Here is a 23372-nt window from a genome sequence, read left to right on the forward strand (position 1 = left end):
CAATTAATGATTAAACATTCTATTAATGATGAAATCATTAAGGAGTGGTGAATTAGGAGTTTTATTTTATTTCTAATTGCATCAATCATTAAATTCTGCTAATTAATAAAATTTAAAGATAAAATAGGAAGGTAGAAATCGATAAAAAATTAAAAATTAATAATCAAAATAAATCCAGAAAATAAAATAGAAAAAAACCAAATTAAAATCAAATTTAGGAGTTTTGCAAGAGAATAAAATCAACAATTAATCAATAATCGTAAATTAAAGATTTGCATCAAACTGGAGCTGCCATGTCAAAATCATCAATCAATCTATCGTAAATAAGATTTGCATCAAACTGGAGCTGCCAATGACCAAAAATCAATCAATCAATCAATCAATCAATAATAATCGATAAAATTAAAGATTTTGCATCAAACTGGAGCTGCCAATGACCAAAATCAATCAATCATCACAAAATCAATAATAATCGATAAAATTAAAGATTTTGCATCAAACTGGAGCTGCCAATGACCAAAAATCAATCAATCAATCAATAATCAATAATAATCGATAAAATTAAAGATTTTGCATCAAACTGGAGCTGCCAATGATCAAAAATCAATCAATCAATAATAATCAATAAAATTACAGATTTTGCATCAAACTGAAGCTGCCAATTATCAAAAATCAAAATCAATCAATCAATTATCAATCAAATTAAAAATTAATCAATAAAATAATAATAATTAATAATAATCAATAAAATTATATAATCATTAATAATAATCAATAAAATTAAAAATTTTTTACCAGAGCTGCTAATTAGCAAAAAACCAAATTCTATCAATCTGTCGTTAAATGAAATTAATTAAATTAATCAATGAAATGAATTAATTTAATGAATTAAAATGAAAGGAATTAATGAAATGAATTAATTAAAGACTTTGATCAGAGCTGCAAACTCGAAAAAGCAAAATAGAATAAAAGGAATTCTAAATTGAATTGAATTGAATTGAATTGAATTAATTGTAAAAAATCAATAAATGGCAATCAGCAAACGAGCTTGGCAGGAGCCGCTAATTAGCAAAAATTACAGAGAAGAAAATAAATAAAATTAAATCTTGTTTTGTTGAATATATTTTATTTCTTAAATTAAATAATTGGTTAATATATTTTAATTATTAAATGAAATTAAATATATTTTAATTATCAAATTATTTAATTATCTAATAATGAAATTTAATCTAGTTTTGTTTAATATATTTTAATTCTTAAAGTAAACAATTGGTTAATCTATTTAATTATTAAATTAAATTAAATATATTAAATAATTACTAAATTATTTAATTATCTAATAATAGAATTTAATCTAGTTTTGTTTAATATATTTTAGTTCTTAAATTAAACAATTGTTTAATATATTTTAATTATTAAATGAAATAAAATATATTTTCATTAATAAATTCTGTAAATTCAATAAATTAAATTTAAAAATGAAAATCCAAAAATTTAAAGATTTAAAGATTTAAAACTTTAAAAATGTAAAAGTTTAAATGTTTAAAAATTTAAAAATTTAAAACTTAAAAAAGTAAAAAATTTAAAAATTAAGAAATAAAGAAATTAAGAAATTAAAAAATTGAAAAATAAAAAATTTAAAAATTAAAAAATAAAAAATTGAAAAATTAAAAAATTAAAAATTAAAAAATTAAAATTAAAAAATTAAAAAAATTTAAAAATTAAAATTTAAATATTTAGAACTTTAAAAATTGAAAAATTGAAAAATTGAAAAATTGAAAAATTGAAAAATTGAATAATTTAATAATTTAAAATTTTTAAAATTAAACATTTAAACATTTACACATTTAAAAATTTAAAAATTCAAAAATTTAAAAATTAAAAAATTAAATAATTAAAAAATTGAAAAATTAAAAAATTGAAAAATAAAAAATTGAAAAATTGAATAATTTAATAATTGAATAATTTAAAATTTTAAAAATTTAAACAATTAAACATTTCAAAACTAAAAAATTTTAAAATTTTAAACATTTAAAAAAATTTAAAAACTTAAAATTTAAAAACTTAAAAATTTAAAAACTTAAAAACTTAAAAATTTAAAAATTTAAAAACTTAAAAATTTAAAAACCTAAAAATTTAAAAGTTTAAAACATTGATAATCCTAATTTAAACCCCAATAAATGAGAACCAATAAAACTTAACCCTTCCAACCCTTGAGCCCCAGAAATCCCCGAAGCCAAGCCGGGAATTCCCGGACTTTTCCGCACCGTGGATGCGGAGCCGGGAGGCGCGGGCGGCCCCGAGGCGGCGGTTGAGGACCCGGCAGGAGATCTCCAGCCCCGAGCCCGGCCGGATCCGCACCGAGCCCCGGACGCTGAAGAGCCCCCCGGGGCCCACGGTGGCCGCGGTGGCCGCCGGCTCCGGGCGGGAGCGGCCGAGTCCGTCCAGCCAGAGCAGCTCCGGGAGCGGGAACCAACCCGAGGAGAGGCAGGACAGGGCCAGGGCCTCGCCCTGGCGGCCACGCAGGGTCACGGACGGGGCTGATCCCACAGCTGGGGAAAAAGAGAGGGATTTTCCATTTCAATGCCATTGAATTTGGGATTTGGGAGGCGATTGTTCTGTGCACTGAGGAGTTGGGTCTGCAGGATCACGGATGGAGCCTCTGTGGAAAAGAGGAATTTTCCATTTCAATGCCATTGAATTTGGGATTTGGGAGGCGATTGTTCTGTGCACTGAGGAGTTGGGTCCGCAGGATCACGGATGGAGCCTCTGTGGAAAAGAGGAATTTTCCATTTCAATGCCATTGAATTTGGGGTTTGGGGGTCAATTATTCTGTTCATGGAGGAGCTGTCACCACAGGATCACGGATGGAGCCTCTGTGGAAAAGAGGAATTTTCCATTTCAATCCCATTGAATTTGGGGTTTGGGGGTCAATTATTCTGTTCATGGAGGAGCTGTCACCACAGGATCACGGATGGAAGCTCTGTGGAAAAACAGAGGGATTTTCCATTTCAATCCCATTGAATTTGGGGCTTGGGGAGTCAAAGATTCCATTCATGGAGGAGTCACTGATGTAGCATGATGGATGGAACCTCTGTCAAAAAGAGAGAAATTTCCCATTTCAATCCCATTAAATTTGGTTATTTGGGAGTCAAGGATTCTGTTCATGGAGGAGCTGTCACCACAGGATCACGGATGGAACCTCTGTGGAAAAGAGAAATTTTCCATTTCAATCCCATTAAATTTGGGGTTTGGGAGTCAATTATTCCGTTCATGGAGGAGTTGTGTCCACAGGATCACAGATGGAGCCTCTGTGGAAAAGAGAAATTTTCCATTTCAGTCCCATTAAATTTGGGATTTGGGGGCCAATGATTCCATTCATTGTGGAGTTGTCACCACAGGATCACGGATGGAACCTCTGTGGATAAACAGGAATTTTCCATTTCAGTCTCATTAAATTTAGGTTTTTGGGAGTCAAAGATTCCATTCATTGTGGAGCTGTCACCACAGGATGACAGACGGAACCTCTGTGGAAAAACAGGAATTTTCCATTCCAATCCCATTAAATTTGGGGTTTTGGGAGTCAAAGATTCCGTTCATGGAGGAGTCACTGATGTAGCATGATGGATGGAACCTCTGTGAAAAAGAGAGGGATTTTCCATTTCAATCCCATTGAATTTGGGATTTTGGAGTCAATTATTCCGTTCATGGAGGAGCTGTCACCACAGGATTATTGACATTCCCTCTGTGGAAAAACAGAGAGATTTTCCATTTTATTCCCATTAATTTGGTTATTTGGGAGTCAAGGATTCTGTTCATGGAGGAGCTGTCACCACAGGATCACGGATGGAAGCTCTGTGGAAAAATAGAGATTTTCCTTCATCCATTAATTTGGGTTTGGAGTCAATTCCGTATGAGGAGTGTGACAGATCAGATGGACCTGTAAAAGAGAAATTTTCCATTTCAGTCCCATTAAATTTGGGTTTGGGGTCAATGATTCCCATTCATTGTGGAGTTGTCACCACAGGATCACGGATGGAACCTCTGTGGAAAAACAGGAATTTTCCATTCCAATCCCATTAATTTGGGGTTTTTGGAGTCAAGATTCCAGTTCATGGGAGTGTCACCAAGGATGACAGACGGAACCTCTGTGGAAAAACAGGAATTTTCCATTCCAATCCCATTAAATTTGGGGTTTTGGGAGTCAAAGATTCCGTTCATGGAGGAGTCACTGATGTAGCATGATGGATGGAACCTCTGTGAAAAAGAGAGAAATTTCCCATTTCAATCCCAATAAATTTGGGATTTTGGAGTCAATTATTCCGTTCATGGAGGAGCTGTCACCACAGGATTATTGACATTCCCTCTGTGGAAAAACAGAGAGATTTTCCATTTTATTCCCATTAATTTGGTTATTTGGGAGTCAAGGATTCTGTTCATGGAGGAGCTGTCACCACAGGATCACGGATGGAAGCTCTGTGGAAAAATAGAGGGATTTTCCATTTCAATCCCATTAAATTTGGGATTTTGGGAGTCAAGGATTCCATTCATGGAGGAGTCACTGATGTAGCATGATGGATGGAACCTCTGTCAAAAAGAGAGAAATTTCCCATTTCAATCCCATTGAATTTGGGGTTTTGGGGGTCAATGATTCCATTCATTGTGGAGTTGTCACCACAGGATCACGGATGGAACCTCTGTGGAAAACCAGGAATTTTCCATTCCAATCCCATTAAATTGGGGTTTTCTGGAAGTCAGGGATTCCATTCGTGGAGGAGTTGTCACCACGGGATGACAGACGGAACCTCTGTGGATAAACAGGAATTTTCCATTCCAATCCCATTAAATTGGGGTTTTCTGGAAGTCAAGGATTCCGTTCATGGAGGAGTTGTCACCACGGGATGACAGACGGAACCTCTGTGGAAAACCAGGAATTTTCCATTCCAATCCCATTAAATTTGGGGTTTTCTGGAACTCAGATTTTTGCCCAGGAGCTGGAAAGTTTTGGAGGATTTTCCAGGATTTGATCCATGGGGTCTGGAGGTTCTCAGTGGTTGATGGATCCGAGAATGTCCTTGGGAATGCGGGATTGGATGGAGGATGTGGGGAAGGATGGACGGGTGGGGGTGGTTCTGGGATGGGTTTGGGAGTGGAATTTGCCAGGATTTTGTGGAATGTAGGAAATACAGAAGTTGCAGAAACAAATACAGGAAATATCTAGAATGTAAAACTATAAAAGATAAAAATTTAATCTATATATATAAATATAGTTTAAGTTTACTTCTTATAGTTTAGTTTACTTCTATATATATTATATAGAAGTTTAAACCCAGATAAATATAAATATAAGTATAAAAATAAAAGAATGTACTATTTATATTTATTTTCTTATATATTATACATATTATATTGGAATATATCTGTAATTGTATTAAATTACATTATAAATACACTAAATATCATATATAGCTAAATATCTATATCATATAATAAGATGTAATATATATATTTAATATAATGTATAAAATATAATTTATATATATTAATTATATATTTAATATAATTTTTTAAATAATTTAATTTTTTTAAATTATTTTTAATATATTTTTGTATAACTATAATATAAATATAAATATAATATAATTATAATTATAATATAAAATATATTTATATATATATTTAATATTACCCATTATATATTTAATAGAAGAATTTATATAATATAATTTATAGAATTAAGCAAATAATACCTTATTGCATTGCTGTATAAGGTAATTAATTTATTGAATTGAATATAATTCATATAATATAGTATTGTACAAAATGTAATATATAAAATGCATATATTTTATTTATATGTATGTATACATGTATGTATTTATATGTTTATATAAATATAAACATAAATATGTTTAATAACTATTTATATAAATATAAATATGATATTTATAATATACTAAGATGTTACACGTGATATTTTAAAACATACAAGAAGTCAAATAGAAAAACCATAAATAAAATGTGAAACCAAAAATCAAAGTCACAAAATTATAAATTATTAAATGTAAAAAAAAATACTAAACAGAAATGATTAAAATTGTGTTATTCCTTAATAATTATAAAATGAAAAAAAAAAATTTAAAATGTAAAATTTGGGTGAATTTAATAAAAGGAAAAAGAGGGATCAGCACCAACCTGCCACTTCCAGCTCCACCAGCACTTCCCGGGATTCATCCTGGAAGGAGACCTGGCAGCTGTAGGAGCCCTGGTCAGAGCTCCGGACGTCCCTCAGGAGCAGGGACGCGTTCCCAGCTCGGAATTCCCCATGGAAAAGTTCTGCCCGGCCCCGGTAGCGCTGATCCGGCTCCTCCCTCCGGCCCTTCCCGTCGGAGCTGCCCACGGGGATCCGCCGGGATTGGCCAAGGTGGAACGTCCACCGGATGGAGAAATCCTCGGGAATGGGTGTGGATCCCACCTGGCAGGGTAGGACCACCTTGTCCCCGATGATCCCGAGGACGGGAGTTCTGGGAGCGCTGAGGAATCCGCCTGTTTTAGGGTAGAACAGGACAGTTCTGGTTTTCCTCACCGTGTTTCCCGAGGATTTTCATTGGGATGGATTCCATCCTCAACAGGAGAGGGATCCAGAGGAAAAACCAAAAAAAAAAAAGTGGGGATGTGGTGCTCATGGATTTATCCTTCGGAGTTTTGAGCAACAACTCAATTTCTTGGCCGTTAAAACATTGGGAAAGCCTGGACAAACGGATGGAAACGGCAAATTCCGTCCGAAATGGAATCTCAATCGGATTACCTCTGGAAATTCCACGTGGAATTGCTGGAAGCCGGACAACGGATGGAAACGCAATTCCGAATGGATCTCAATCCGGATTCCTCTGGAATCACGTGGGAATTGCATTGGGAAAGCCTGGACAAACGGATGGAAACGGCAAATTCCGTCCGAAATGGAATTCTCAAATCCGGGATTTACCTCTAGGAAATTCCACGTGGGAATTGCCCATCCCCACAGCGGGTCCTAGGAAGGTTGGGAATGTCCCAGGGCCTGGAATTCATCCCTACAGCAACGGGAGATGCGGGAGCGCCCAGATCCCCAAGGAAACACGAGGTGTTCCTTGGATATCCCCATTCCCAGAGGTTCTCCCAGCATGGGATCGGGATTTGGGTGATAAAATCATGGAATTCCCTGAGCTGGAACAGGACCAGAGTCCAATCCCTGGGCAATCCTGACAATCTCAACAATCCCAAAAGTTCCAACAATCCAAACCCAACAATCCCGACAATCCCGACGATCCCGACAATCCAAACAATCCCGACAACCCCAACAATCCTGACAACCCCAACAATCCCAAAAGTTCCAAGAATCCAAACCCAACAATCCCAACAATCCCAACAATCCCCCACAATCCAAACAATCCAAACAATCCTGACAGTCCTGACAGTCCCAACAATCCAAACAATCCCGACAACCCCAACAATCCCAACAATCCCAACAATCCCAACAATCCTGACAATCCAAACAATCCAAATAATCCTGACAATCCCAAAAGTTCCAACAATCCAAACCCAACAATCCCGACAACCCCAACAATCCCAACAATCCCAACAATCCCAACAATCCCAACAATCCCAAAAATCCCAACAACTCCAACAATCCAAATAGTCCCAACAATCCCAACAACCCCAACAATCCCAGCAACCCTGAAAATCCCAACAACCCCAACAATCCCAACAATCCCAACAATCCCAACAATCCCAAGAACCCCAACAATCCAAACAATCCAAACAATCCAAACAATCCCAACAATCCCAACAATCCCAACAGTCCCAACAATCCCAAAAATCCCAACAACTCCAACAATCCCAACAGTCCCAACAATCCCAACAACCCCAACAATCCCAGCAACCCCAACAATCCAAACAATCCAAACAATCCAAACAATCCCAACAATCCCAAAAATCCCAACAACTCCAACAATCCAAATAGTCCCAACAATCCCAACAACCCCAACAATCCCAACAACCCCAACAATCCCAACAATCCCAACAATCCCAACAATCCTGACAATCCCGACAATCCCAGCAACCCCGAAAATCCCAACAATCCCAACAATCCCAACAATCCCAACAATCCAAACAATCCCGACAGTCCTGGCAGTCCCAACAGTCCCAACAATCCCAACAATCCCAACAACCTGAACAATCCCAACAACCTGAACAATCCCAACAACCTGAACAATCCCAACAATCCCAACAATCCCAACAATCCCAACAGTCCCAACAGTCCCAACAATCCCAACAATCCCAACAACCTGAACAATCCCAACAATCCCAACAACCCCGACAATCCCAACAACCCCTGGGAGCGTTGTCCCGATGCTCCAGGAGCTCCGGAACGTTTGGAGTCGCTGTGGAGCTGCTCCACCCTCTGGAGAAGGAACCTTCCCCAGGTTAAATCCCGCGTGCTCGTTAGGTGATAATTAATGGTTTAATTAATTATCAATGAGTGGGAATCAATGGATCCCAAATGGAATTGCCCTCACCTGCAGCCAGGACCGGGAGCAGCGCCAGCCGCCAGAGCCGGGGATCCATGGGGAATCCGGAACCCCGGGATTCCCTCGGTCCCTTCCCGGTGGGCGAGAGGAGGGAGAGAGGAAAAACCAGAAGGATCTGGGAAGGACGAGGCCAGACGGGATTCCGGGAGTTTTCCTTCCTGCGGAGCCACGTGGGGCTCAAATGCACCTGTCAGACCCTGCTGGGATCCTTCATCCCCCTCTGTCCCCTTTCCCTGAGGAATTCCATATATATTCTGAAAGCAAGGGCAAGAGGAGACAGCACCAGGAAAAAAAGAAGAAAGGAAGAGGCAGGGAAGGAGGAGAGAGGCAGCGAGGCGAGGGAGGCGAGGCGAGGCGAGGGAGGCTAGGGAGGCGAGGACAGGACAGGAGAGACAGGACAGGAGAGGAGAGGACAGGAGAGGAGAGGAGAGGAGAGGAGAGGAGAGGCGAGAGGAGAGGAGAGGAGAGGAGAGGAGGAGGAGAGGAGAGGAGAGGAGGGAGAGGAGAGGAAGGTAGAGGAGAGGAGAGGAGAGGAGAGAGAGGAGGGAGAGGAGAGGAGAGAGAGGAGAGGAGAGGAGAGGAGAGGAGAGGAGGGAGAGGAGAGGAGAGTAGGAGGGAGAGGAGAGACAGGACAGGACAGGACAGACAGGGAGAGAGGACGACTGGAGAGACAGGACAGGAGAGGAGAGGACAGGGAGAGGAGAGGAGAGGAGAGGAGAGGAGAGGAGAGGAGAGGAGAGGAGAGGGAAGAGAGTAGAGAGAGGAGAGGAAGGAGAGGAGAGGAGAGAGGAGAGGAGAGGAGAGGAGAGGACAGGACAGTAGAGGAGAGGAAGGACAGGAGAGAGAGGAGAGGACAGGACAGATAGACAGTACAGGAGAGGATGAGATACAGTACATAGAGAGAGGAGAGTAGAGGAGAGGAGGTAGAGGATATAGGTAGATTAGAGTAGCGTAAGGAGATGATATTATGAGATATATGATATAGATATATATTGATATTAGATAGAGTATATTAGAGTATATTATATTTATATTATATTATATTATATATATTATATTTATTTTTATGATATGAAAATTATAATATTACATTATATTTTATATTACTGAACTATATATTATATTTTAATATATGATAAATTAAAATATTAGAAACATTATATTCTAATATTATTATATTATTTTAATACAGTACTATTGCTATAGTAATGGTGTATGCAGCTGTCAGACCCTGCTGGGATCCTCCATCCCCCTTTTTCCCCTTTCCCTGAGGAATTCCAGCCCACTGGATTTTGGTATAGTCTGAAACCAATTTTAATATTAAATAAATAATGTTAGGTAAATAATAAATAAATAATAAATATTAATAAATAAAATAAATAATAAATAAATAATAAATAATATAGATAAATAATATAGCTTTCATTTAATATAGTATCATTATATTTTGATATTTCAATATTTGATAAATACTCCAATAGCAATTTTTATTATGTGATAAAATATAATATAATATTATATTATATTATATTGTATATTATATATTTTATGATTATATATTTATTATATGATAAATTATATATTATATTATATTGATATTATATTATATTATATTAGATTATATTATATTATATTATATTATATTATATTATATATATATTATATTATATTATATTATATTATATATATTATATTATATTATATTATATTACATAACATTACATAACATTACATTCTATTCTATGACAAATTATAATATTAAAATATTATATTCTAATATTATTATATTATTTTATTATAGTACTATAATATTTTGATATTGTATTTAAATAGTTTGATATTGCATTTTCATACCATATTTATATTATACATTATATTCAAGAATTAATATAATAATATTAATTTATTATCATAATATTATATTTCTGTATTTTATTTTGATATTTGATTTAATACTATATTTTGATATATTTTATTACTATCTTCAGTAATGAATTTTGATCTTACATTTTGCTATTAGATTTCCTACAAGCATTTTATTTTATTTTGGCACTTTATTCTGATCCCATTTTGATATTATACTTTGATATTATATTTCAATCCAATATTCTCATATATTCTTAATACTCCATTTTTAACTTTTTATTAGATTTCAAGATTGTTTTTATTATTACATTTCAGGACTATTTTTTATTATTATATTTAGTTTTAGATCCGGAGACTGTATTTTGGGATTATATTTTATATTATATTTTAACACTTTATATTGATCTATTTAATATATTTTGAGAATATATTTTTATATAATTTAACATTCTATTTTGTCCTGGTATTTAATTTTTAAAAATATATTCCATATGCATATATATGGAATATATTAAAAAAAAAAAAAAGAAATAAGAAATAGTAAATCTAGAAATAATAATTTCTTTATATTAATAAAGAAATAATACATAATAAATAATAATAATAAAGAAATAGGAAATAGTTAATCTAGAAATAATAATTTCTTTATATTAATAAAGAAATAATAAATATATTATTATTTATTAGAATTATTATATTTATTAAGTACAAAAATATTAATTTATTATTTAATATGAAATAATAATTTATGTAATAAATAATATATATAATATACACTCTAATGATTATAATTTAATAATGAAAAATAATTGCAGTTTATTTATAGTAATACATAATGTAATTATGATATTTATATATATTTATATATTCTATTCTATTGTAATCTATTTTGTGTAATATATATTATATATATTATATATATTACAATATATCTAATATGTAAATATTATATTTATCTATTTAATAAATAGGATGATATGAAAAAGATTTTGGTATCATTATTATAATGTAATTAATTATTCAAATTTATATTTAGCACTCATATTTTCATTATAATTTTATATTATCCCCAGCTTTCCATAGAATCCCAGGCTGGCTCCACTTGGAAAAAAACCTTTCCAATCACCAAATCCAATAATTCCGTATCACAAAAAATTCCAGGAAGACCCAAATTCCCAGGACCCCCCAGTTTTAATGGGAATTCTGGGATTTTAGGGCTCGGGCTCCCAGGATTTCCTTCTCTGGGTGAGGATAAAGGACCAGACTGAGCTGGGATTTCATCGGGATTTTCCCTGGGATTTCCTGTGTTTTCCTCCACATCCCAAATCCCAGACAAATCCCTTGGGAGAGCAATTCCCACGGGAAAAGGGCGGTAACGCCGCCAGCTCCTCCTCATTAACAATTAATGAATTCCCGCTGAACGGATTTATCCCAGTTCAATTAATTAATCCTGGTTAATTGAAGGGGTTTTCCCCGATGGGGAATTCCGTACCTGAGCAGGAAGGACCCGGCGGCTCTCCTGGGATGGGATCAACCTTTGTCCCTGGATTTATGGTTCCTGGAAAGTGAGGCTGGTGTTTTCTGGAGGGGGTCGGAGCACAGGAAAACATCTGGAAATTCCCGTTTTCCCTGGGATTTCCTGTGTTTTCCTCCACATCCCAAATCCCAGATAAAACCCATGGGAGAGCAATTCCCACGGGAAAAGGGCGGTAACGCTGCCAGCTCCTCCCCATCGGCACCAACAATTAATGAATTCCTGCTGAACGGATTTATCCCAGTTCAATTAATTAATCCCGGTTAATTGAAGGGGTTTTCCCCGATGGGGAATTCCGTACCTGAGCAGGAAGGACCCGGCGGCTCCCCCGGGATGGGGCTGGGATCAACCTTTGTCCCTGGATTTGTGGTTCCTGGAAAGTGAGGCTGGTGTTTTCTGGAAGGGGTTGGAGCACAGGAAAACATCTGGAAAATTCCATCCCCCTTCCCAGACATTGCCATGGAGGTTCCTCCTCATCCTCCCCTGGGAAACCCTTCCCTGCTCCACCAGGGTTCGGTGGAAAAAATTACAGGAAAAAAGCAAAATTCCAGAGGTGGGATAAAGCCATGCTCAGTTTGGGATTTCTTTTTCCTTGGGAATGGTGTTGGGTGTTTTTTTGGGACAGGGTTATCCCGGTTTTCTTCCATTTTGTCATAGAAATTCCAATTAGTTTTGGAATTATTCCAATTAGTTTTGGAATTATTCCAATTAGCTTGGGATTATTCCCTTTTTTTGGGGAGGGGGGGAGTTTTTTGGCGGGGCAGGGGGAAAAATTTTTCCTGGTGTTTTTCCTTCTTCTTTTGTCATGGAAAATTTATTGATTAATTAAGTCACGATATCAATTTTATGGGAATTTATTGATTAATTAAATTACGCTATCAATTTAAAAAGTAATAAAATACAATGCAATAAAATGCTATAAAAATAATTTAAAAAAAAAAAGAAATAAAAATTCCTTGATTTACCTTGAAAAAAGGGAGGGAAAAAGGCGGGGGGAAAGTTCCACACCTGGAAGAAATTCCTTCCTGTGAGGGCGGTGAGGCCAAGGCACAGTTTTCCTGGAAAACTTTTTGAAATATGTCTGGAATATGTTGGGAACATTTTTGAGGAAAAGCCCCACAATAACCAGCAAACAGCTGGTTCCCATCTTCCACCCAGAGCCAGAACTCAACATTCCATGAATCCCATGGATTTATAGGATGGTCCCTGGCATGGAGAGGGAGAAAAATCTCCAGGAGAATCCAGCCCTGATTTTCCTTGGACTGGGAGAGTCTGTGGAATTCCACGAGATCCATCCAGGATGGGATAAACCCACAATGTTTATCCAAGGAAACCCAGTCCCAGATTCCCTGGAAACTTTGCTGGTTTTGGGTCCTGGCTGTGTTTGACCCCACCTGGAATCACCACAAATCCTGGAATTTTGTTCATTAGTCCTGAAGGGTGGGAATCCTGTAAATCCAATTATTTTCCAGCTCTCTGCCCAACCTGACTCCCTAATCCAGAGAGAGAACTGCTGTGGGAATAACCAAGCCTGGAAAATGTTGGGACTTTAGGGGTGTAAATTCCAGAATTTTACGATATCCATGGATTCCCACCTGCTCTCTGTGCTATGCATTCCCGATTTTAAGTCCGAGCCATCCTGTTGGGGTGATCCACCCCCAGTTTGGGATTCTCCACCTCCCATTCCCAAGGTTTTCTGAGCTCTGGGAAAACCAGGCTGGAAAAGGAGCTGCTCTGCGCAGGTGCTGAGGATTTGAAACCTTTTCCTGCTTCTTTTCCTGCCCTTTGGATCAAGGCGTGGCACAAACAGAACCTTTGGAATTTCCAGATCCAGGCTGTTGAGATCGGCTGGAATGTTGCAGCTGAGGGTGGGGAGGGGGAATATTTTGTGGTCAAAGTCCCTTTTCAAAGCTTTATTTAAAAATCCCTTTAAAAAGTTTTAAAGTCTCTTTTCAAAGCATTTTTAGGATTTCATCCAGCTGTTCCTGGAGTCTGTTCCCTGGCAGGTGTGGAAAAGTGTCCGAGGAATACAAAAATTCCTCAGTTTCCTAATCCATGCAGAATTCAACATGGATATTCCAGATTTGGTTTTCAGATGAGGATTTTGGGGAGAATACTGAGAATTCCCTAATCCATGCAGAATTCAACATGGATATTCCAGATCTGGTTTTCTGATGAGGATTTTTGGGAGAATACTGAGAATTCCCTAATCCATGCAGAATTCAACATGGATATTCCAGATCTGGTTTTCAGATGAGGATTTCTGGGAGAATACTGAGAATTCCATAATCCATGTGGAATTCAACATGGATATTCCAGATCTGGTTTTCAGGTACATCTGGCTGGAGTACAAATATCCATGATGAGGATTTTTGGGAGAATACTGAGAATTCCCTAATCCATGCGGAATTCAACATGGATATTCCAGATCTGGTTTTCAGGTACATCTGGCTGGAGTAGAAATATCCATGATGAGGATTTTTGGGAGAATACTGAGAATTCCCTAATCCATGCGGAATTCAACATGGATATTCCAGATCTGGTTTTCTGATGTGGATTTTTGGGAGAATACTGAGAATTCCCTAATCCATGCAGAATTCAACATGGATATTCCAGATCTGGTTTTCAGGTACGTCTGGCCGGAGTAGAAATATCCATGATGAGGATTTTTGGGAGAATACTGAGCTGGGGGGGGTTTATTGGTATTCCTGAGGGAATGATTCCAGGTTGAAATTCAAATTTTGCCTCAGAGGAAATTCCTATTATTTGTGGGTGGTTTGAAGTGAAGGTGTTAATGATAATTTAATGCTAATTTCTTTAAATTAACATTAAATTATCTGCCTTAATTGAATGAATTAAACAATCTGCTCATGCCTAAATCTGACTTAAAATTGGGATTTTGGTCCTTTATAAGGGGAATTAGTCATGGAACTATTGGTTGTAATTTCCTCGGAATTTATTTTGTCGTTCCCTGCTTGAATTAATTTTTAGTTTAGTTTGGGGAGATTTTGTCTTTATTTGAAGGAGCATAAACCAGAAATTAACAAAAAACAAGATGGAAATGGATCTGGAGCTCTTAATCCTTCCTATTCTTCCTTTGTTCGTCCAAATTCTTGGAAAAGTGAATTTATCCTCAGGTTAATCACTGAACAGAAACATCAGTGCTCGAAAACCAGCCTGAAATCCTGGAAATTATTGTTAAATATTATAACTAATAATAATTAGGTATTAATTGGGTATCAGGAAAAAGTTTTTTGCAGAAAGGGTGGGAAAGTATTGGAATGGTTTGCCCGGGGAGGTGGTGGAGTCACCATCTCTAGATGTGTTTAAAAAAGCTTGGACATGGCACTCTTGCCATGGTCTAATTAAGGTGTCGCAATTCCTGCTTTTCCCCATAAAATCAGAGGCAACTCTGGGGATTTCCTCAGATTTTTGGGTTACTGATGTCTGCCACCATTTGAAAGTAAATCAGTGGAAGAAAGGAATCCCACTCGAAGACCTCGAAGGTCTCTTCCAACCTGATGATTTTGTGATTCCATGATTCTGTGATTTCGTGATTCTGTGATTCCATGATTCTGTGATTCCATGATTCCCTGATTCTGTGATTCCATGATTCCGTGAGTCTGTGATTCCATGATTCCCTGATTCTGTGATTTCGTGATTCTGTGATTCCATGATTCCACGACTCTGTGATTCCATGATTCCCTGATTCTGTGATTCCATGATTCCACGACTCTGTGATTCCATGATTCCCTGATTCTGTGATTCCATGATTCCGTGAGTCTGTGATTCCATGATTCCCTGATTCTGTGATTCCAGAATGTTAAAAAAGAGTTACCTGGTTTTTTTTTAAGAAAAGGGTAGCAGAGTTTGGAGTTGAGCTGGGAACTGATCGCTGGCCAAGAGTTCTTTTGTTGGTTAAATGCTGTAATCACCTGTTGAGTATCGTTGTTAACCCTCTATGGTGGAGAATTCTTGTTTTTCAGTACCACCCTTGCCTGCTGCCAAGAGGATGACACACCCCAGGACGATGGGAAGGGAGGGGGAAATCTCAGGAGACATGCAAATTTGCCACCAACATCTTCTATGAAAAATCCTTTCCTTCAGATTTTTCCCTCCTGAGAAGCTGAGAGGCCTCAGGAACAAAACGCAAACAATTCTTCTCTGCTGCTGTGGAATGCACCAGGGGGAATCTGTGATTGGCCTCATCTGGTTGTTTCCAATTAAGGGCCAATCACAGATCACCTGTCCAGATGGTCTCGGTCAGAGACAAGACTTTGTAATCCATTCCTATTCTATTCTTAGCTTAGCCTTCTGATGAAATCCTTTCCTCTATTCTTTTAGTATAGTTTTAATATATTATCTATCATAAAATAATAAATCAAGCTTTTTGATACATGGAGTCAACTTTCTCGTCTCTTCCCTCATCCTGGGACCCTTGTGGACAATACCACAACTATGTGTCTTGAGAGTGCAAAAGAAATGTGGGAAGGTGAATGAGAAATTGAGTGAATGTAGATGAATGAAATTACGAGTAATGTGGATTGTGCACATCCCCTTAGAGGGACCTGTATTGCATTGGAAAGTAGTGTGTGAAAAAGTTTGGTTTGGGTTTAAGTGGTTAAAGTAGTATTTAAGCTGTTAGTGAATTTGAGAAACAGAGGTAAAAGATGAATAGATAAGATCTTGAAAATAGAACAGAAAGTTAGTAAGTTAGATGCAGGAAAAAAAGAAAAAAAGAGAAAAAGGCATACCAGAAGAGAACTCCCAAAACACAACCTGGAGTTAAGTTAGCTAACAGAAATAAATATGGCTCCTTGCAAATTACAGGGTATGAAAATTTGAGAGAAACATGTAAGCTATAGAAAAAAGGGAAATTACCTCCCCTGGAATGTCTAAGCCACTCATGAGGACTTGCACCTGGGAAGATTGCATCTACCAAACTCAAGCACCAGCGCCACTCTGCTACATGTGAATGCAGGCTCTTCTGAAGAGTTCAGACACCCATCCAGCTCCCTGAACCGGCTTTTGTATCTGTATGGTCCCAGTTCTACATGTGAATGGACACAAAGGAACATTTGGTCATTTCTGCCTTGAGGCAGAATAAACTGTATATAAGCTAGCTGCATGAAGCAGTCGGGGGGAACCGCTGGGGAGACGCTGACACTTTGTCGGTCGGATCTCGGTTCACCCAGCGTCGACACCTGGGGTTGCCGCTGCCTTGGCTGTGGTGGTTTTTCAAAATTCCATTTTTGTAAATGATCTAATAAATCTTTATTACATTTTATTATAAATTTGGCTGTCGATTTGATCATTTATAACACATGTTACACTACTTCTTCATGCCATGAATTCCAAATGCATCTCACCTCTCAGATGGATGACTTAGCGAGTTTTAGCCACTCTAAAATACCCTGAGCTACACACGGTTTGCCTTGCCCTGGTTTTGTTGGAAAGCAATGCTGGAGCCGTAAGTGCAGTGCTTATGCCCGTGCAGGTCGGGCCTCAGCAGGGACAATGCACAGCAGCAAGCGAGGAGATTTCACAGGAACGAGGGCGAGCATGGAACAGACATGCAGACAAACAGGAGAGTTCCCAGCTCAGAGAGACCCTGCAGAGGAGGGCATCTCGTCCCTCCTCAGGGCCTGAAAGGAACAGGGCAGGAGATCTTTCTCCTTTTAATGCCTTTATCAAAAGTGATCAGCACAAGGTTGGGTGGCCCTTCAGGTCCTTTAGCAGTCGTCACTCCCCAGAGTGACTCAGAGAAGGAGGAAAGTGCAGCTTTGTTCACTCGGGGGCAGACCTGGGGACTCACCACCCCAGGAAAGCAGGCATGGGTATACTCCTGGATCCCACTTTTCCACTTTGCCATCTAGAATCCTGGCTTTGACCAACCTCTCCTGTGGTGAGAGGCCGCTAAGGTTTTCAGCATCTCTGCTGGCTCCAGACTTTGCCCCAGATGTCTAGACACTATTTTGATTTCTTAATTCTGGGTTGGCTCCTTGTTTTTGGGGGTTTGTTTGCTGAGTTTGGTGGTGGGCTGGCCCCAGTGCATCTTGGCTCCAAGGTTATTTGCATGTCAATTCCAAGGTCCCCTCCTTTCACTGTCCCAGGAAAGCCATCTACCTGGCTCAGGTGGGGTGGTACTGATGCAATGGAGAATTAACAACTGACATTTGCACATCAATCTCATTTTTCACCCTCGGGGTGCCATCTCCCAGGAAACAGCAGGGCTACGACTCGGGACAGTCCCCGCCCCTAGGACCAACCCGTGCCACCCCCGCGGGCCCCCAGCCCGGCTCAGCCGGGACCCACGCCGCGGTGGGGGGGACCCGCCGTTCCGGGCCGGGCCGGTCCTCGCTGGCACCACCCGTGGGGCTCCCCCGGCCCCGCCGGGACCCGCGCCTGAAGGGGGGGCACCCCACCGCTCCCGGGTCACCAGGCAGCGGCGGGATGGCTCAGGCCACTATCAAGAACAGGTAATTAAAAGGAAACTGTTAACAGGAGATGACAACATGAAATTATTAACAAGAAATAGTTAAGACTCCAACCTGGCAGCTATTGGTTTAAGTTGTGAACTCTGCCACATTTTAAAAAAATGGGTAACCCTTTTTTGTTCATAACAAGGCCCTTTAAGAGTCTTCAGGCCTCTTTGAAGAGGAGTTTTTCTCTCTTTAGGGGTTTGGGGGGATCCCACTACTTCACGGGTGTTTTTTCCTCCCCATTTTAGGGTGTTTTTTGGGCCACAGCTACACAAGCGCCTTTCAAGGGGGGAATTGTGATGGCTTTAAGTGCCATTTTTATGGGGCCCCCACTCCAAGCCCCTGAGGGGGTGTTTTGCCTCACAGGGTGGATTTTTGGGCTTCTCTCTACCATCGGCTCGTTAAGGGCCCCCACTATGCTCAGGTCCCACTATAAGTCCCCTTCAAAGGGCAACAGCACTCCTGTTTATTCCGACAGCGGAGCCCAGGGAGGGGTTGGAGGTCCTGGGAAGGTTGGGGGTCCCAGGGGGGTTTGGGGGTCCCGGGAGGGTTTTGGGCTTCCTGGGTGATGGCAATGGGGACTCTGTGCTGGGTATAAACTGTTGTGAGGGATTCCTGGCGGGGTTTTGTGTATACCGGGGGTTTTGGGGGCATGGTGTAGTTTTGGGGGTTCCCGGGGGGGGGGTTTCAGGGGTCCCAAAGGGGGGGATTTGGCTATGCCAGGGGGATCCCAAGGCTATTTGGGGTACCTGCCGGCAACAGAGATGGGGATGAACCTTCTCATAGGTATGAACCTTCTCGTGGGGGTCTGGAGGGGTGTTGGGACGTCCTGTGGGAATTTTGATATCCTGGGAGGGTTTGGGAGGTTCTGTATGGGGTTTTGCGGTCTTAGGGAGCTTTTGGAGGGTCCAGAGATGATTCTGGGGTCCTAAGAAGGTTGGGTTGTTCCAGGGAGTTTGGTATTTCCCAGGAGGTTTTGCGGGTACCTGGGTGAGCTGGGACCATGTGCTGGGTATGAACCCCCTCACTGAGCACAGGCAGCGTCAGCCTGTTCAGGGAGATCCTGGTGGCCCAAGTCTCCAGTGATGTCACTGACTGCCAGGCAAAGGGAGGCCCGGGAGTGAGGTGCCTCGGGGCTGGTTGGGCATGGGGTCCAGGGGTCCCTGGGCTCATGGAAATGGTGGATGCAGGGGCTGGGAGAGGAGGATACCTGGGAAAGGGGATGCAGGGAGTGTTGGGGCAGGATAAAGGAGTGCAGGGGTCCTGGAACAGGGGAAGGTGATGTGGGGGGGCAGGTTCCAGTGCACAGGAACAGGAATCCAAGGGCCTCCCCAGGGAGCTCCCAAAGCCCCTCCCAGGGGGGAGAAGGAGTTGGGTCAGTAACTCTGGGAAGAGAAAAGGGGGTGGCCCCAGCTTGGGGGCGACATGGGGGAGTCACACACTCTCCTGGGGTGACACAACCCCCAGGGACCCCCACTCACCTTCTCCCACAGAGCAGGCCGAGCCCCAGCCCAGGCAGACGAAGCCCCCGAGCCCCGGCAGCATCTTGGGGGGGAGGGAGGGGCAGGATCCGGGAAAGGGCAGCAGCTGGCGGGTGCCGCGGTTGCCTGATGACCACAAACAGGGCGGCAGCGTCTGTGCCAGCGGCGCGGCCTCAGCTGGCTGAGAACGCGGTCCTGGCTGGTTGTGCTCAGCCTGGGCTCCTGCAGGCGGCTGCGCTGGGCGATTCGCCAAGTGAATTGTTCCCGGAGCGTTGGTCTCTGCAAGCGAGTCCTGTGAATTTGCGGAGCATTGGTCTCTGCAGAGGATTCCTAAACATGCAGGACATTGTTCCCTGCTAGGGAGTCCTCAATTCGCCCAGCATTGGCCTCTGAGAAAGGTTCCTCCATGTGCAGAGCTTTGGCCTCTGTGAAAGGTTCCTGAATTTGCTTTGAAGGTAAAGATTGACTAAAGTTGAACTTTTCAGTTTTGTCTCATCTGCACTCTGATAGAGAATGCCAGAGGGAAATACAGGATGGGATAATGCCCGTCTTCTGGTGCAGCAGTTCGGTGGCATGCACAGCTGAGTGGATGAACTATGGTCTACTGATTCATTCCTGAAACATGGGGACTGCACTTGGGGGAAGGCAATGGCTTGGAGCCAAGAGAGTGCAGTGATGTTATGTGAAGGAGTGGCATGAACAGAGATGACAGGTGAGGAGGGTGGTAGTGCCCTTGATCTTCAGTGAAGAAGAAGGTCTCTGTTCTTGAGACCCCTCGGCCCTGGGGGTGAATCGGGGGGGACAGGTGTCCTAAAAATGAGAGACTGTTGCTTTTCTGGAACTGGGACAAGCATCCCTAAGTGGGGAACCCTGGAAGCAGCCCTGGTCCATGCACAGTGGTGAGAGCACTGGGCATGGAAGGAAGAGGGCAGGATGGCAAATGTTCTCTGGGCGGTGCCACGTGTGACATGGAAACACAAGAGGTTTCAGCTGTGTTTCCTGGGGAAGCCTAGGGTACAAGAGGGACTCCTGTGTTCTGATAATCAACTGAGAATTGATTATCTGAAGGGTGGTGGTGATGAACTGAAAGTTGATAATCTGAGGGGTGGTAACTTGATTGGGAATCCAAGGTTTTGTCTCACTGTGCTGTGTTGGAGATCGGGTGGGGGGAGGAGGAATTTTTTTTTGGAGGTTTTCTTTTCGAGCTCTATGTGTGTGTTTCTTTTACATCTTGTAAATTAATGCATTTCTTTCCTTTATTCCCAAGCTGGAGCCTGCTTTGCTCTATTTCTGGTCACATCTCACAGCAGACACTAGGGAGAATACATTTTCATGGGGGCACTGGCATTGTGCCAGCGTCAAACCATGACAGCTACTTTCAAATCATATCAAACTGTTAGCACCAGTATATTCCTTGAATTGGGTTCTGGATTTTCAGAGTTCCATTGTTGCTTCTTCCAGTTTTGTTGAGGCATTGCCACTCATCTGGGAGACCCTCCCTTCAAAATGACTTCTGGAGTCCCAGAGAGGAGCTCGACACCTCATCTTTTGTCCAGGAAAGACTGACATCTGTTACTGTAAGTACCCACTGTGCTGTGTTAAGGCTGCAAACTCCCCTGGTGTCCCTGCTCTCCCTGGCCCTGTTGTCCAGCAGAGCTGTGAAGCTGCAGACCCCCTCCCCAGCTCTTTGTGCCGTGCTCCTGTTGCTGGGGGCTGTCCTGGTGCAGCAGGGAACACTGTGTGATGTTTCAGGGTGTTGCCTGGCTGTGCCAGCAGAGCCAAGTGAAACCAATGTACAGCTGAAGCCCTGAGCACGTGTTCTGTCCCTTTCCCTTTGCCACAGGAATTCCTTCTGTCAGGCTGGGCACTCACCTGTGCTGCTCTGACCATCCCGCCCTTGGGCACCCGGGCATGTGGAGGCGGGGGAAGCTCAAACTCTGCCCAAAGCCCTGAGAGCCACAGCTGGTCCCAGCTAGAAGAGGTTCCCAAGCAGCTGTTCTCTCTCAGCTCCTGTGTGGGCACAGGTCCAGCCCTGCAGACACAGTGTGCAGCAAAGCAAGTTATCTGCTGCAGCACGTGCAGAAGTCCCACAGGAGACCTGCTGGTGTCCCTGCAGTGACAGCAGAGTGGCTGGAGAAGGCAGACAAGCAGGGGAGAGTTTTCTCAAAGCAATGTCTCTGCTCCAGAAGCTTTTGCTGTTGTTATGTCATTCCAGACGTGCCTCTACAATGGTATCAATACTATAGCAATAATTACAAGATAGCAATAATTACAAGAAAGCCCCCATTGAAAGCACATGGAAAAAGGAGATAGCAACTCTACTTTTACCCAAGTGGCTGAGAAAAGAAGTGAACCTTTTCCTCTTTCAGCATTCACCTCATTTGTCTTTTTCCTAACTTCTGTGTTACTTTATTTTTGCCTTTCCCTATGTTAGAAACACACTAACTTTTAAATACAATGAAGGGGGGACAAAATCATGGAAGGAAAAGGAAACTTTTGTAACGATTCAGCTGAGGCAGGTGTGTCTCCCTCCCCCTGGAGATGAACAAACACACCCCCTGAGAAAATGGCAATTTTTCTATCCCCTTTATACCCAGCCAGGGCTGTCCCTGTTCCCTTTCCCCTTGGATGGGTACTTGGGAACTTCCATTCTCTCAGATCACCAGCTTTTCTGTCCCCTCCCCTCTCAGCCTGCTTCCTTTTGGTCAGGTCTTCAGCCCTGTCCCTCTCCCAGCTCACAGCAACACCCAACAAACCAACCTGAACAACTCCAAACAATCCAAACAACAACCCACAGAACCAACAACTTTCATTTTTTAACTTGAGAACCTTTTGGCTTCAGCAAAATATCACCTCATCTCTCACAACTCCTCTGTTACTGTTCTCTTCTTACTGATGCCTAAGTTCTAGATCAAAACAGATATTTGCAGTTGTGCGGGCCTTGGTTTCCCTGTTTCAGAGTCAAGGACATCCCAAAATCTTTCCCATGGAGTTTGGTGTAAATTTGTGGGTTTTACTTACTCCATGAGTGCTCAGTCAGTGCCCCAGAGCTCTGTGAGCACATGGGCACAGGGCTGTGCTTAGGGTAAGTGCTGCCTGGCATTGTGGAGAAGCCAAGCTGGAGAAATAGATGCCAGAAGAGCAGCTTGGCTTGAGCCTGCTCTGTGTGGTCCAGCAGCTGTGGATCAGCTCAGAGCAGAGGTGGGTGAGCCACTGTTTGCCCAGTGTGGGCTGGGCAGATGTGCTCGCCCAGAGCCTGTACTTCCCTGGGGATCTGTGTAAGGGATCCTTCATGAACCTTCCTCCCAGCAGCTGAAGCTCTCCCTGCTCTCTCTCTCACCTCTCCAGCTGCTGTCAGATCCCCCAAAGCAGAACTTGTTTCAGATTTCCCCACCAGAGGTGGTATTTCAGAACTTGGACACTCATGGTGTCTCTGAAATGG

The 23372-nt window shown here is 41.2% G+C and overlaps 2 protein-coding genes across 2 annotated transcripts in view; one reads left to right on the forward strand and one right to left on the reverse strand.

The window, feature by feature from the left end:
• The window catches only part of LOC127060524 (hydrocephalus-inducing protein homolog), a 79643-nt gene that overhangs the window by 27830 nt on the left and 28441 nt on the right, over positions 1-23372 (forward strand). The window lies entirely within an intron of this gene.
• Positions 278-21820, reverse strand: LOC115484756 (butyrophilin subfamily 3 member A2-like). The gene is made up of 7 exons (XM_050984272.1): positions 21803-21820; positions 19931-20222; positions 19199-19317; positions 11014-11060; positions 6196-6551; positions 2212-2552; positions 278-346 (listed from the first exon to the last, which is right to left on the reverse strand). Exons 1-7 carry the CDS (start codon positions 21818-21820, stop codon positions 278-280), a joined length of 1242 nt encoding a protein of 413 aa, XP_050840229.1.

The sequence above is a fragment of the Serinus canaria genome, chromosome 25 (genome assembly GCF_022539315.1).
Source record: "Serinus canaria isolate serCan28SL12 chromosome 25, serCan2020, whole genome shotgun sequence".
In the NCBI taxonomy this organism is placed as follows: domain Eukaryota; kingdom Metazoa; phylum Chordata; class Aves; order Passeriformes; family Fringillidae; genus Serinus; species Serinus canaria.

What these genes read in the sequence shown, in the direction of transcription:
- LOC115484756 (XM_050984272.1), bottom strand. An exon ending in GGTGGAGCTGGAAGTGGCAG is followed by an intron (nt 2,553 to 6,195) that starts GTTGGTGCTGAT and finishes CTTTTTCCCCAG; the next exon opens with CTGTGGGATCAGCCCCGTCC. An exon ending in GGGATTTCTGGGGCTCAAGG is followed by an intron (nt 347 to 2,211) that starts GTTGGAAGGGTT and finishes GGTCATTGGCAG; the next exon opens with CTCCAGTTTGATGCAAATCT.